General features: G+C 33.1%; 1 protein-coding gene across 1 annotated transcript in view; it reads right to left on the reverse strand.

Annotated features, from left to right (window-relative positions):
* Nucleotides 1-1,971: 1,971 nt before the first annotated feature.
* LOC129219411 (cyclic nucleotide-gated cation channel alpha-3-like) overlaps nucleotides 1,972-17,239 on the reverse strand; it is a 209,972-nt gene continuing 194,704 nt past the window's right edge. The window contains exons 7-9 of the mRNA XM_054853800.1: nucleotides 14,956-15,258; nucleotides 10,373-10,593; nucleotides 1,972-2,419 (exon numbers count right to left, since the gene is read on the reverse strand). Coding sequence (XP_054709775.1) covers nucleotides 2,063-2,419; nucleotides 10,373-10,593; nucleotides 14,956-15,258 — 881 coding nt within the window. The 3' untranslated portion in view covers nucleotides 1,972-2,062. The remainder of the gene's footprint in view (nucleotides 2,420-10,372; nucleotides 10,594-14,955; nucleotides 15,259-17,239) is intronic.

Raw genomic sequence — 17,239 nt, forward strand, 5'->3', positions numbered from 1 at the left:
GACTTAATGTTGACAAGGAAAAAAAGTAAGATGTTGCTAAAACTAAGACATCTGTATCAACAATGCACATGACAATATTCCTGAAACCGTTTTCTACCATGTCTTGAAGATGCAGTATCATTCTTGAGCCTGTTTCCTCCGGGCCAGGGCAAGTAACATCAGTGAGGGAAGTTTTTACAGTACTATTTCCTTAAACGTCTTCACCTAAAGTTGTTAGAACTTGCACATTTGTTATGGTACTAAAAGCTAACATACCTAACAACAGTGGTGCCGATTGGGCTTATAAATGGCGTAAGGAGGGAGGGTGGGAACAAAAACACCACTAATAGCCACGGGACTTTCAGCGGCAGCAAAATATGAAAAAAAAAAAAAAAAAAAAAGCTACATAGGTAGGAATTGACATCACTGTGCACAATAACCATGCTATCGATTACGATGTAGTAGTCCTTGTCATTTTCCAAACATGGATTTCCAAGCTCTGTCAAAGTGCTATAAAGAGCTCGAACCTTAGTAACAAATTTAACTTGGAATGAGAGGTACTGCTCAAGTTGGAGTCGACCATTTTCTTCATTATTTTCGCTTAATATCACACTCAAACTCTTCTATTAATCGTCTTATTTCTGGTGGTCTAGACACAATCCAACGCCTAAGTGCCGATGGAGTCTATGTTTGACAAAGTTTTAACAACTTTAGGTGAAGACTTTCAAGGAAATAGTACTGCAAAAACTTCCCTCGTTGATGTTACTTGCCCTGGCCAAGAGGAAACAGGCTCAAGAATGATACTGCATCTTTAAGACATGGTAGACAATGGTTTCAGGAATATTGTCATGTGCATTGTTGATACAGATGTCTTAGTTTTTGCACTATCTTACTTTTTTCCCTTGTCAACATTAAGTCTGGATAAACTTTGGATTGCTTTTGGAGCAGAAAATAACAACAAATTCATTAGTTATTTACTGTTATTTCTGGGATTAGATATCTTAGTGTTGCTCTGAGGCGACGATATGAAACTATTGGAAAAGAAAGGCTTTACCAGGGTTTCATGCCTTCATAGGTTTTGTCGAATGAAGCAGTATTTGACTAACGAAATAGTAATTTTTATATTGGAACTTTGAAAAGCACGTAATCTCTTTTGTAAGTAATAAAATTATATTTAAATAAAAAAAACCCACCAAAATAAACATTTAGCTTGTTTTCAACATACAAAATGAAATCTGTGACCTGAAAAACCTATAAATTGATATAAAAACCTCTTTTGTACGACATAATATTAAAAAACTCAAAAATGGGTAGCCATTTTGAAAAACACCGCCATCTTGGATTTAAACGGTTCTTGAAAATGCCTCTGGGTCCTAATTTCATTTCATAGTCATAAACAACGTTCCTACCAAGTGGCATCTTCTTATAATTTGCAGTTTTCTGTCGTTTAGCTCCCCAGCTACTACGTTTAAATAATGCTTTATTTCAGTGTAACTTATTTTCGGAATATCTTTTTGTTACTTTAAACGACACAATTTGCAACAAAAAAATCTGTATGTTATTTGGATTTCAATTTCGATTATTTACAAAATTTAAAATGGAGACCATTCAGCTTTTTCGTATGATTTTTGTACGAGTAATTTGAAGAGCAATGTTTTGGAGAAAGTTTTCTTAAAAGAAGCTTAAACGTTAAGGTAAAAATGCATTGGTCTATCACAATGAAATGGGTCACATGATAATGTCGAGAGAAATTCATTTGAAAATAATTTTATTTCCATTCTTGTTAAAATGCTAAACAAGTTTATGATGAATAAAGAAAAAAAATGAATTTTCAGTTAAAATACCAAATAAATCTATGACGACATTCATTGTTTTAAATTCATCTTTTCAAAATTTAACTTTTCGTCATAATTGTTTTGTTACAAAATAGTTTTACTTTTAATTCTGTTAAACTCCATAAATGATGATAACCTCCATTAAAATAATGAATCTGCAAATTTTATTTGCGAATTATTTTTCTAGTTCCAGAGAATAAAAAACATAAGCAAAGTTTTTAATCACTATGCATAGTTTGTAGAAGCAATCACTCCTTCGTTTTATCACCAATATTTTCTTTCTCCGGGATGGAACTTTGGAAGATGTCTCCATTATTTTCAATTTTGTCAATAGCAGAAGCAGCCAGGATTGACTCCTCATTTTCCAATTTATAGATTCTTTGTTTCAGCAGATTTTGGGAAGACACAAATTCTGCTAGTAGCCTAGCAAGTCTCGTTTGCAAAATCTCTACCGTGTTCTCCATACGTTCAACTTTGTCGTTCAAAGATTCTTGAACCTTTTCAGATGCTTTCATCGCTTCTTCATCCAGAAGACCATCTTTTATTAAAATCTGCTTGCCTCGTTCAATCAACAACTTCTGAGCCTCTGGGTATTCCTCCAAGACCTTTGAAAAGAAATTAACAAAACTTGAAATAAACATGGTATTTGTTGCAAAGCTTTGGAAAGCTGGTGCTGCTTAGCACCAATCTGTTCTAGTCAGAGCTAGCCAAATACACAATTGGCGCAGCTAAATGGAGCATTTATTTGTTTATATCTAGTCTGTCTTTTCCCTGAACGCAGAATAGTATTGTGGTTTTTAATTTTTTTGGACCATCGACTTTTTAAGAAATTTTATGAAGGTTAAATCTGTTTCCGTTTCTGCCTTACTCAGCAGGTCAGCGAGGGTTAGTTCTGATTTCCGAAATCAGAACTAACCCTCGCTGTTTTCCGTTTGTGTTTTCGCTACTCATTGTAGATCAAAATGTCATAATAGACAGCAGCATTAACGATTTCGTCCTAGAATACTAGTCAATGACATAAAAAGAATATGATTCTTATCCTCATATTGCAAACTCTTTTGTGCTTTTTTCTTTTTTTTTTAAATTAAAGTTAAATATGTTTCCGTTTCGTTGTAATTCTAATTTCATTCAGTTTAAGTTTTTAAAAAAGTCCAAAACTGTTCTCCTCTGTAGATCTTGGTTTCGAAATAAGTTTTCATATCTTATGGGATCGGCTTAGTTTGGTAATGATTCAGCTTTCGTTCCGTATTTCTTGAAATGTTGGGACATGATTTTGAGACTTGAGGGTTTTTTAAAAAATAATTTCTTAGTTATAACATGCTTTTTAGCTGCTTGAAATGTTCTACGAATTCATTTTTTTCCTCATTAATTTTATTTCATTTGTGTTAATGTTAAAGTCGATTTTGTTTTATGGTGAACCAAAATTTACAGCATTTTTGTCCATCTGAACAAGTCAAAATATTTTTGTTTTGGAAAATGCCTCGATCAGTTTTCTGGTCGACCATTTCTGGTTAATTTTGTGATTGCTTTGAATCCGTATTTTGAATTTCATGCTATGCCTGTATTAACCGTTGCTACTTTTAGGTGCTGCGTACTTTTCATATAAGTCCAGATACAATAACATTCACTTCAATCTTTTGATCAAGATTTTGTTTTCACTCTTCAAATTTTTAGAACTAATACAATTTTCATTACGATACATTAAAACTTTCAGGACTTTTCATGCTTTCCGTACATATTTTTTTTTAATTTAAAAAATGTGTTTAAACATCAGAATTTGGCGGCCCCTGGTAAGTTATTTCTATTAATTGAGGTTCACTTATGAATTAAATAATATGCGTTGAGTTTCGTTTTTTCTTCAAATGTTTGCTAAAACATAAAAATATTTTCAACTTTTAAAATTTCAGTATAGGTTTATTTATTTATTTTTAATAAAGATTCTTTGGTTTTTCCGGTAGTGGGCCCCTATGTGGTGTGGGTCCTCTCCCAGCGCTGTGGAGTCAGCGGATACATAGATCCGGGTCTGCGTCATTCCAACATAACTCGGGGATCTTAAAGACGTCTCTAATTTATCATGTTGTTGCTGTTGTCGTGTGCCAGCTAGGTGGCATTTTGAGGTGCGCTGCTTCACTTTTCCAACTGTACGGTTTTTTTGGTATGAAGTGCGCCTTCTACAGTACACACATGCCATAGGGACCCGTTTATGGGGTAGGCAACCATTCACAGCACAACAACATATTTACACAAAGAAAGGACAGGAGAGAGAAAGTACGTCCATGCACGAGCCGGGATTCGAACCCGGATCTTCTTCTCGCAGTCAGACTTCTCGGACCACTAGACCAGGCAGGTGGCTCTAATTTATCATGTAACTGCATAATATTTACATTTGATTTTACACTCGTAGCATTCTTTGCAACTAAGCTCTAAAGTTACGTCACATAAAACTCTACTAGCAACTCCTCACGCATAAATTAAGATTTTAAACTTTCTATGGCTTTCAAATAATTGCCTACAGTAAGAGGGGAAAATATCAACTATACTTCTTCAGCTCCAGTACCAGGAGATTTGAACTGGGATAAAATAATGACACTTATCAATTTATTCCAGAGTTGTATCTTCGTGTACGAGGTGTTGCCATTAAATAACGAGACTGATGCTGCTACAGAAGAACCACGCACTTGCTAAATCCAAACTACAGAGAGATGAGCAACCTAAAACCATGGATGTAGGAATAGCAGGATGGAGCACAGGGGGAATTTCTAGAAGCGATAACCGTAACCGGTCGCCATCTTACGTGTATCAGGAAACTGTGTCTGCAATGTTTAAGATACGGAAATTGTGGAAATTTTTTTATCGAATTTCAAACGGATTTCGACTTTGTGGTGGCTTGTGTAGCCTTCAACTGCACTAATAATGCACTTAGGAAGGAGATTTCTAGCTAATTCTGCAAAAATGGATAATTATTTTTTTTCCATAATGTATGGTTCAATAACAGATAATAATGGTAACATATTGTGTTATAAATAATCCTGCATTTATCTTACTTACAAATACAAACCCGAGTTGCTTAAAATATCATTACAAATTAAAATAATTATTGATATGATTTGCGGCTACTCTTTGGTAATTAATAAACAATTCTATCAATAAAATTGTGAAATGAAATTCAAAACATTGTCGAATTCTTTCATTTTTTGTTATTAAGTGCAAATTAAACTTTGATTAAAAGATTAATTTTAAATAGGTTGTTATTTTAAATCAATATTCATTATTTCATCTGGGTTAAAAATTAGAAATTAAAATGCTACAAAATTTAAAATCCAAGTGCTTTCTTTAAAAAAAAAAAATTTAGCTGGATATTTTATGCATGGAGGTTACTACAGCCATGATTTTAATGAAACAAATTAGCAGTTATGTCAATGCGAACTAGTAGTGAATTAATGTTTTACATTTATAACTAATTAACATTATGGATTTTTTCTGGTTATTGTGTCATATTTGTTTATAATAGTAAAGTTAATATAATGTGTCAGAAGATTTAATAAACATTGAAAAGCAACAAAATTTAAATTTAAGGTCTGAGCGTTTTTTTTTCAAGCATTAAAATTAATTCAGGTGTGATAAAATTAATAAGTAAGAATTTTAATTAATATTATGATATGGTACAACTATACTGATACTTTCATCCATTGCATTAAATAAAAGTTTCTTTGGGAATTTTCGCAGTTGTAAATTTGTTTACTATTCGGTTGCCGAATATTGAAGTATTTTGCAAAACCAAATATTCGGTTTGTCTGCCGATATGCAGTAAACCTTCACTTTCAATTGTAACGCCTCCCGTGTTTGTAGAGAAATCAGTCTGGCCGTAACCATTGTTTATGTCAGAGGTGTTTGTTTCGTTTCGCCGGAAAAATGATAAGTGTAATAGTAGAGCAACGAATTGTCGTGAAATTTCACGAAACTTGGTAAAACCGCTACCGAAACTTATCGTTTATTGAAAGAAGTTTATGGCGATGAGTGTTTATCACATGCGCGCGAGTTTTTGAGTGGTTCAAGTGTTTCCAAGATGCCCGAGAAGACGTCAGAGAGGCGACCTTCTTGGTCGCCCTGCCACGTTCAAAACGGATGAAAATATCGAAAAGGTCAGTAATCTGGTTCAATCTGACCGTCGGTTAACAATTCTTGCAGTTGCTGAAACTGTTGGAATTGACAAAGAGTGCGTAAGGAAAATTTAACATAACAATTTGAACAGGAAAAAAATGTGCACGAAAGTGGTGCCTAAAATTATCACAATCGAACAAAGAGAAGCTCGTAAAAATGTGTGTACTGAAACTTTAGATGCCGTTACAACTGACCCGAACTTCTTGGAAAAAGTCATAACATGTGACGAATCTTGTTTTTCACTTACGATCCTGAAACAAAACGTCAATCCATGCGTTGGAAGGGTCTAACCTCACCGAAAGCTAAATTAGCTTGAATGAGCAAATCGAAATTCAAAGCGATGATGTTTTTTTCGATATTCATGGGATTGTGTACCTTCCCTGGGTTCCTGAAGGTAAAACTATTAATCAACATTACTATCGTGAGGTTCTTGCTCAACTCCGTGAAAGAATAAGGAAAAAAAAAAACCCAAATTGTGGAAGAACAAGTCGTGGGTTCTCCATAAAGACAATGGGCCACTACATTCCACATTGTCTGTCAAGACGTTTATAGCCAAGTACAACATTCCAGTTTTAGACCATTCGCATGGTTCATCTGACCTGGCACCATGTGACTTTTATCTGTTCCCCTAGGTCAAATCTGCTTTGAAGGGAACAAGATTTCAGCCCGTTGAAACTGTGAAAGGAAAAGCGGCACGCGTCATGGAGGGGATCACAAAACAAGAATTCCATCACTGTTTCGAACAATGGAAAATTCGCATGGAGCGTTGTAAGGACAGAGGAGGGGTGTATATTAAAGGTGATAGATACTAAATATGTATAAATTTAAAATAATATGTTTTGCAGCAATAGTCTGGTTATTTAATAGCCACACCTCGTATTCCACTCAATTGATTCCAGAACGAAAGGCAATCAAAGCCTGACTACGACTTTTGAGGACACTCATCACGAACTTCATTTTGGGTGCCCCCTTAACTTACATTTAGTGAAGTAATCAAAATATTGTGAAAGAAGTGATACAATAAAATGCATTCTATGTGCGGTGTCGTCAAATTTTGACTGGTTGCAATAAGACATAATTACCTAAAGTATCTATTTTATAACTTTAAAATGTACAAATATTATACGTTTTAAGTGAAAAATCTTTGGAATTTGCGAATGAGATTAAAATACGAAGGAGAGTTTTTTTTCTGGATTAAATATTTACTTATGCTTTTTAGCATTATGAAATTTATTCTATTTCAAAAAGAATTTATCTAAACAGTTGGTGCCCCCAGTGGCGTAGCTACAGTGTTTGCCGCCCAGGACAGTTCCTCAGCTTGCCGCCCTTTCGTTGTGAAATAGATAATACATTAAACTGTTAAAGGTGTTTAAATTATAACTAGAGATTTTATTAAAGAAAAATAAGACGTAATTAATTTCTATACACTTGCAAAAGAAAAATGAGAGGGGCGGGGGGACAAGGGCCCACACTTGGAGAAAATTGCTAAATTTACGTAAAAAATCGCAATTTTAAGCAACTTTTAATACAGTTAGAGGAAAAGGCGGGTTAGGTTTGTACCAGACTTTGTTGACGTTAGGGGATCGGTGGGCACCCTGAATAAATTTTCCGAAATCAAAGTTTTAAAATGCAATTTAGGCTATTTCGGAGAGGTTAAGAAAATCGGGAATGGTGAGATACTCAATTCGGAAATTTTAAGCTACGAAATATGCAATTTTAGGCTACATTAGACAACGCAATTGTATGTATATTCTAATGCAGTTGCAGGCGTTAGCGGAGAGAGAGGCACTGAGGCTTCTTGCTGAAATATTTTAAAAATTGAAATCAATTTTAAGGGTATCTAAAGTGGAATGGGGAAGGTTCAGTTCTTTTTTTGTAAATGTTCTGTGATTTTGTCTGTTATATGTACATATTAATTAAAAAAATCGATGGTTTTTCTTTTAAAATGTCGAAAACTGAAACTAGAGGTAAGTCGAACTTCCGATAAGTCGAAGTTTTTATCGATTTCTTCAGATTCGAGTTACTGCGAATTGACTGTATTTTGTTCTATTTAGTTTGAGCTCTGTTTAGGCCACAGCACCATAACAAGTGGCAAATCGTTACGTATGCGTAGGTTTTTCCCCAGCATGGTAACAATGCGGCAAATTGTCACTAAATAAATGTAGCCGAAATCATATATATATATATATATATATCAGGGGTCTGTCCAGGATTTTTCACAGGGTCCGTTTTTTGTGAAAAATCAAATAATTTTGTGAAAAAAGAATTAATTTTGTGAAAAATCAAAAAATTTCGCAAAAAAAAAAATGTTAAAACGAAATTTTAGAATTTAGAGATGGCACAAACTGCATCAATTAAACTTAAAGTTGAGTGTTTTCCTCTTCTATGGCGAGAAAATCATTCTGGATTTTTTTTCTGATATTTGGCGGGGGGGGGGGGGGGCATCGCTCTTTCAAGTATCAATATTTATCTACTATTCTGCATTATGTTAAATTTTATACTAGATATATTTCTGTACAATATTTAAAATAATTGTAACAAAAATATAAATAAATAAAACAAAATTCAAAATAGGGTTCAGCATTCAACTTTTTTGACCCAAGACACTCTTAAAAAGCACAGAATTTCGTTTAAAACTTATAAATTCCGTGATTTTAACAAAAATAAAAAGATATTTCAATTGTTTACCTCTTAACAAAGCGTAATAATAATCAAAAATTCGAAAAATCGGATTCCCATAGCGGATGCAAAGAGATCGCAATTCTCAAAGTGAAGGCATCAAAAGTATAAAAACGGCTTGTAAAAGAAATATTTTTGATAAAATTATTTTAAAATTGCATTTTAGAGTCCTATGATAACATATCATTAATATCTGTGGACACAGTTGACCCCAAAAAAAATAATAATAATAATAAAATAAACCATCTATTCAGCATTTTGATTTTTGACTCATAACAGAAAATGGAATTTTGCTTTAAAAACTTGAAATGAGAGTTCCAACAGAAATAAAGAGACTTTTCATTTATTTGCATCCTAATAAAGCGAAGTTAGCTTGAAAAAAGAACAAAATATGATTCTCATATCGGATTGCATTTTTCAAAATGTAGACATCAGAAGAAAAAAAAACGGTAATTAAAAGAGTTTATTTAAAGTTAATCATCCTTGTTAGCATCGAAAAATCAAAACCCATATAATTTTCTCCCAAAATAACAATTAAACATCGCACCGCACCGTAAAAACGCAAATATTGACAAGCCGACAAAATGATGAGAATATTTTCTATTCAAGTCAATATAAAGGTTCAACGCCAGACGCTAAGTGGTGATAGTTTTGAAGTTGGTAACCCTATCTGAAGTGATCATATTTTTTCCTCACCCTTACTATCCCTTTGCAGTTCTAAGTTCATTTCGCAGATATATATTATTATTGTTTATTAAATCATGAGCGGAGAAAAGTGCTTACCAATGCCCTCTCAGAAAAGTTTACAACAACACCGCTGCTAATTAACTGTGATAAAACAAACAACCATTATATTTTTTTGGCTGTAGCAATTATTTATCGCTTGCAGGAGCATCGCAAGAGTGCCATTTTTTTTTTTTTTTTTCAAAATTAGCCGATTTTGTATGAGCTGATCCCTATAATTTGACTTAAAAAAAGGTTCCAAAAATTATCAGTTTGTACACAGAAATATGCGTTATTTTGCTTTCAGATTTGCTCTTTCAATAAACAATTTGTGACAGATCCGATCTTGTTTATCAGAATTTTGTGAAGGGTCCGTTTTGTTTGATCGGGATTTTGTGAAAGGTCCGTTTTGGTTGATCGGATTTTTGTGAAGGGTCCGTTAACGGACCCAAATATCCTTTGGCCAGACCCCTGTATATATATAGATATATATATATATATATATATATATATATATATATATATATATATATATATATATATATATATATATATATATATATATATATATATATATACGTGAACTGCAAATTTGTCACTGAAAATATTTTATAAATCTATTTTTTCCATTCTCATTCAATTAAGTGTATGTAAAGGCAACACATATAGATCCATTTTGTTTACCAGCTCTACCTTTGAAAGAATTAGTATTAGTAAAAATACATAGACAGTGAGTGCTATAACAGTCCCAGAGCTAATATGTTTGTTTGGCTTTTGTATGAAAATAGTTGTTCATTTAGTTAAATTACACATACAAAGTACACAGTTATGAAGGCTTATATTGAAAAAAAAAGAAAGAAAAACCTTTGTCTACTATTTTATATTTTTAGACAGCTGAATTTCATCCACGATTTTCTTTTTTGGACCACTAAAATTTCATTACAGGAGCCTTTATAAAAAGAAATAAGTATTGCAATTGAACTACACTTATTTACCTCCCAAAGGTCTTCTTTGGAGAGGCAGAAAAGGTCGGAGTAGCCGACAGATCGAACATTGGCCGTACGTCGATTTCCTGTCTTGACCCCTGAAATATTTAGCAAGCTCAGTTCCCCGAACACTGAACCATCTCCTAAAGTAGCGAAGACAGTTCGACCATCATCTCCAACCACTTGCAAACGTCCTCTTTTCACGATGTACATTTCTTTACCCACGTCACCTACAAAACAGCAGACGATATTTTAACAGGAAAAATGCATATCACATACAACTAAATCACTTTTTTTTATATAATGCAAATCAGAAAATTCAGAAAGTTTCGGTCACTTTTTAAGATCAGAAGCTCTTCTAAGTAGAAGTGAAATGTGTAAATTTAAAGAGAAAAATGAAGTAGGGGAATGTGGGGCAAAGTGAAATGGTTTAGATGACTGAGTTTTTTCAAAATAAACAAATCAGAAATTTGTTTTGAAAATTGCAGTACATAAAGAAGGAACATTGTATTTTATAATAAAACTTTTGTGGAAACAGTATTTTTTATTTTTGGTAGTAAATTTGAGTCTTAAAAAAAAAAAAAAAAAAAAAAAAAAAAAAAAATCACTTTTTTTTTTCATGGGGCAAAGTGAAAAATGCAATATTTTCTGATGAAATATTTTCTATTCGATTATAAAACATATATTTGATCAAAAGAATCATTAAATAAAAGGTTGAAGGAATAAATGAAAAGATAATGAAACAAAAACGAATAATTACTGGTAAATAAATAAATCAACTGATGTATGAAGAAAAATAAATGAGCGAGTAAAAGAATGAATGAATAAAAAAATAAGTGAATTACTAAATGAAGGAATATAAATGAATTAATTAATAAATGAAAAAGTAACTGATTTAGATTAAATGATTCAGTGAGTGAATGAAACAAACTACGCATTTCACTTTGACGACATATGGTACTATATAGTTAAAATAATACCAGACAGGTGGAGCTATAAGCAGAGTATATATTTCACCATTTCACTTTGCCCCACGTTCCCCATTATTGTTCAATTAGGTTTTAAACTTGAAGGCAAACCTTTCTTTTCTTGGAGTTCACTAAAATTGAAAGCTATTAATATTTATTGAAGTATGTTGATGTATCTTTTCGGCTTTCATATTACTTTCAACTTTCAGAAATCCCGAAGTTCACTCAAACTCTTCGTATAATATTTGACAAAACGTTCAGGAAAAATCAAGTTTGCGTGATGTTTCATACGCGAAGCTTTGTCTTTCTTGCATTTTAATAGAAAGTAATGGGCTTTTGTCTTTTTTTTTCCCCGTTTTCAAGAAGGAGAGGGGGTAATGTTTTTTAGTCAAATATTTAGAATTTCTTGTAGTAATACTAAAAAATTGCATAAGATGATGCTATTGTTCTCCAATAACTGACTTACTAATTTACTTCTTAAAATAATAGTTCGTTCCTATTCAAAATGTAAACAGAGTGAGCTTATTTATGTGACGAATTAAGTATAGGGTCTGGTGGGGTAAAGTGGTCATAAAATCGTAGGTTTTCAACTCAGGTGTATGATAAATACAATAAATTCTTTAAACACTTCAACTTTTTTTGTTGTTATTTTACATTGCATTATTAAAGAACACGGTACATTGAATTTTAGGAAGAAAAATATTAATTTTAGTAGTTTTAAAGCACTTTCTTTTCTCAATGTTTTTATGACCACTTTACCCCATGGGGTGGGGGAAAGTGGTCATAGCAAGGGGTAAAGTGGTCGTAGTTAAAACTAGATGCAAAACCGTTATAAATAACCCTAATACTTGCATATTTCGGTCGTTTTTGTAGTTCCAAGTATATTCACAAGCACATGCGTGTACACACGAATATTTACGTGTCGTGTTATACACGAGTAAACACGTTCCTATATGAGTCGATACATGTATACATCAGATACATGCATGCACGTGCCTACTCAAGTATATACGTGTATATACCAGTATATAAGCATGTATACGTAATTACCTACAGGAGTGTATACTGTCTACACGAGTACATACGTGTCACGTGTATATACGTTTCACGTATATATAAGAGTATATACGCGTACAAACGAACATCATATGCGCGTATGCACTTGTATCTCGAGAACACACGTGCATACTTGAGTATATACGTGTATAGTCGATTTATATACGCATATATAAGTGTACATACATACATACATATACGAGTATACACGAGTTAATTCGTGTGTACACCCAGTGCGTCTTTGTACGTGTCTACTCACGTATATATAGTATGGAAGCACGATACATATACGCATGTATACGTGTAAACACGATTATATACCTGTATAGACATGATTACATTTACGTGTATACACCAGTACATGTATGTATACACGAGAATATACGCTTATATACATGTCCGCCTACAGCGTGAATTTAAGCTCTTCGGCAAAAATCAGAGGGCCGTGAGAGGGGAGGATAGGAAGCAAAGAATCATAAGGAAGTTATAATCACTGTCGCGCTACATGCACACAAAGCCAGAAACTGATGGATGCAAAACAGGGCACAAATTTAATGCACAAAGATGATTTTACCTTAAATTTTAGTTTTAAAGAAATATTTAGAGCAGTTGTTAAAAGTTACGGCCTGTAGTAGCTCTAATACACCCATCGCAACAAAGGCGCAGCGGCTGATGAAAGTTTTCCAAAAGTCTCGTTATTGCAACAGTTTGTGATCTGTAAATGCGACGCATGTATTACAGCTGCAGGCCGCAAATTTCATCAATCGCTTTAAAACTTTCTAAACATCTAAAATGTTGTATAAAATTGTCTTTGTATAATAAATTTGTGACCTTTTTTGCATCCATCAGTTTCTGGCTTTGCGTGCATGTAGCGCGTCAGCATTGTGTTTGTGACCATATGTTCCTCATGATTCTTGCTTCTTATCCTCCCCTCTAACACTTTTTAATAATTTGCTCAAGAGTTTAAACTCACACTGTATACTTATATTCCTTATGCTTGTTTATGTCTACCTGAGCATATAAGTGTTCGTATATATATATATGAGTATAAACGAGCATATACGTGTATAGTAGAATGTATAGCTATATGGATAAGAAATACTTGCAGACTACCCATATAAGTATTTATTGGTGCATTTATGTGAATACGTCTATGTACGTGCCTACACGAGTATATATGCGTATATATACGTATATACTCGTATATTTAACCCCTTTACTGCAAAAACAATACACATTAAGTAAAATTAATATTTAATTTGTATCTGCCTTCTACTTAAAGATTAAGGTACATTAGAAGAACAATATTCATTACGCCTAATATTATGACCACTTTACCCCATCTTACTTAAATTGTTCTAAAACATTATCTAAAATAGATTCAGCTAACTGCTAATGAGTAAGAGTTCTTAATACTTGTAGGAAGCTTCCTGTGCAGTCAATCTGTTCATAATTCTAACAAACAAAATTTCCCAAGGAAGTTTAAAAAGGTGTTTAGATTTTAAAATTTTTCATATTCACGCAGAATATATTTTTTTGCCAAATAAAATTTTGCCAGTTGTGAAATTTTGTATTCAAAATGTAGTTTCTAATTGCCCTACTCTAAAATAAAATGTTCACATTCATTCGAACATTTATTTCCAAGCTATAACCATTTATTTGACGTATGACTACTTTACCCCATTGACCACTTTCCCCCACCAGACCCTAACTTATTTGTAGAGACATACATATTGAATCCTCTGCAGATGGTGTACGACGAAGAGTCTAAAACTCAATGATTTATTCGTAATCTATATCTGAAGTTTTACTTAATGACAAAGAGAAAATATGTTATGTATTTACAAAACATAAACGCCCCGCGTGAGATGTAAATTTATTTGGTTATATACTCATGTTTGTGAAAATTGCAACACCAAGAAGGAATAATGCAAATGAATCGAAATTCGCAGGAAGTGTGTTGCAGGTTAGGATGTGCAAATGATTAGAATTAATGAGTCGTTGCGCATGCGTAGACTGAGAAACGCCCTCTGAACTGCGGCATAGACTCTGTATATAAAGGGCTGTAAATTTTTTTGAAATCAGTGTATGATTATCTGCCGATGGTAGATGTTTCTCTAGTACTCAATATACCTCGTACAAAATGCAAAGCGTCATAAAAACAAGTAAAGTTCGAATGGGGCCGCATGATCGGCATGCGTGAGGGTGATCTTATATATAGAGAAATTAGTGCCCGCACGGGGCGTACTACCTCAACTGTGATGCGCATTGGTAAAAGTTGGACAGAGGACGACGAAATTAGCCGAATGGCTAGTGCCAATTTTGATCGATTATTTGTAGCACTATGACTAATATGTACAGTAATTTTCATTAATTTCCAATGAGTTCTTCATGTTGTTGCAATTTTCACAAACATGAGTGTATTTTTTGATTCAGCATTTTCTTCGGAATATTTTGATTCATTTTTGCAGCTAATTAAATTAAAATTTCGAATTGTTAAAAATATGTATACCTACTAAACTAAATTAAATAAATTAATAAAAATGTATCTATTTTGTAATTTCAAACCTTTGCGACAGATGTAGTCCCCTGGACTAAAAACTTGCAGTCGCAACCTGAGAACAAGCTGCACCAACAGTCCTGGTTCACAGTCTTGGAATATACGAACTTGCTTTAGGGTGTCGAGATGAACATGGATGGCAATTTCGGCTTTTAGCTTGTCAGGCAGTGTCGAGGTGACATCACTTTCGTCCAGAGACTGCTTATTTATCCACAAGTATTCGAACCATTTGATTACGCGGTTCTCTAAGTCTTGACCTACTTTGCGAAACTCCAGGTATTGTTTCACATTATCCATTTTGCTCTGAAACTCTGGAGAAAAAAAGAAAAAAACAATCCCTAATATAAATGGAATAGTTAAGTACAAAAGTTTTACAAGTTTTTAAAAATGGAAACCTAAATTGTTAGTACACACATTATGCACGTTGCTATTTATATAATCAAGCTCTATTGTAGTACGCAAGTTAAATAAAAAAGTGTTTTTATACACTATTACTGACTAAATTTTCGTTATCAGTATTTCCCTGTAAGTTTTTTAAACATACTAATATTTTCAACCCAAAGACTGCTGATATTGAAATTTCATTTTATCAGAAAAAGTCATAATACTTTTAATATCACAGTCAATGTAAGTTTTTCTATCAATGAACATAAATTAAGTTTTAAAAATTTGAAACACGAAACTCAAAGTGAGGTTTCAAAGTATAACACTGTTAATATTGTTAATTTTACTTGTAATATAAAATTGAAAGCTAGTACTACTTGGATGAAAAGCTAAAGATTTTCATGATATCATTAATATAATTTTGTCGCAGAGAATGTTAAAAACTTGAGCTTATTTGGTCACATACCGCTACTGTTTTGCTGTCATTAAAAATTGAGGAAAGTCTTAACTACATCCAGGGGCCCACAGAAATTTTAGGCCCGTCACAAATGACTTCTACGGGCCCCCTACCCCTACATATATTTCAACCCATATTTTAAAAATCGTGATCCCCCTTCAAGCTCGAGTCCGGACCAACAGGTGTCCCTTCTCCCTCCCCTCCCCCCGTACCTCTAACTACATCTTGGGGAATAGTTTACTCTTGTAAATATTCACCTCTTCTATACTTCCTCACATTATTTTACGCTCAAAATTTTTTTTTTTTTTACTTCTTCGTACGGAGTACAGGAATTACTGTAATCGTGAAAAATACTTCACTCATATTTCGGTCGAAATTTCTGTTTTACCCTACCCTGAATTATTTCATTAGGTTTTTTTTTTTTTTTTTCAGTAATACGTGCATATACCGACAAAAGTTTGGTACGCCGAAATGTCCTTTTTGACTATCCTCGAGTAAGTTGTGAATAGTTTTCCCGTGAAGTGTCTGTATGTATATGCGTTCGCATGTATCAAAACAGTGAAGTCGAAACTCCACATGGGTAAAGCACACTTCTAGCGGTGTACCTCTTTTTTTGGTTGCAATCTGATGATCCAAAAGAGCTATTTCGAAGTCCATTGCGACAAATCAATGTTAATTTCAATGCAGACTGAGGTGATGTTATAAATTACGATCACTGAGCTACTTGCAATCTTTTAAAGCCAAGTTATCGCCAATGAGGTGATATTTTGCCAAGTTGGCGAAAAAAGATGAGATGGCGAATCCGACCTAAGGTTTTGCGGTATGGCGATATTTTCGGAAATTGAATCTTAAAATTGTCAATATTTCAGTATGAATCTTTGTAAAACTTGTTTTCCGTTGATTGCTACGAACTAGGCGTGCAATTAGTATTTTAAATGTTTTCTGTGAACTGTAAGGTATTTTTCACGTTCCAGCTAGTTTTGTCGCTGGAATCTTTTGTCAAGGAACCCGAAAAATTTCCTTTTGTTTAATAAATTTCTTTATTTTCTTTTATGCACTTTTTAAAATGAAGGTTTTTTTTAATTTAACCGTTGTTCTATTGTAGAAATATTTTCTGAAATTAAGGTCCTTTTATTTTTAGCAATATGACAAAGCGGCATAAAGGAGATAGAAGTATCAGTCATTTTTCAATGAAAAAAGATTTATCTCCTTATGTTTTTGCTGCATTAATGCTGCTTATAGACTTTTAGGGCGGTCTACAATATTACTATCTACGTTTTTATTTGAAACCTCAATTTTATTACCGAAAAAAAGGAAATTATCAATAAAAACAGATAAATAAATAAACGAACTGAAATAAAATAAATTCAAACAAATAAGTAAAATTTTGAAATAAAACTAAACTGAATTAAACTAAATATGCACTATTTTAAAATATCGGAATATTTTCC

Source organism: Uloborus diversus, chromosome 3 (genome assembly GCF_026930045.1).
Source record: "Uloborus diversus isolate 005 chromosome 3, Udiv.v.3.1, whole genome shotgun sequence".
NCBI classification, from domain to species: domain Eukaryota; kingdom Metazoa; phylum Arthropoda; class Arachnida; order Araneae; family Uloboridae; genus Uloborus; species Uloborus diversus.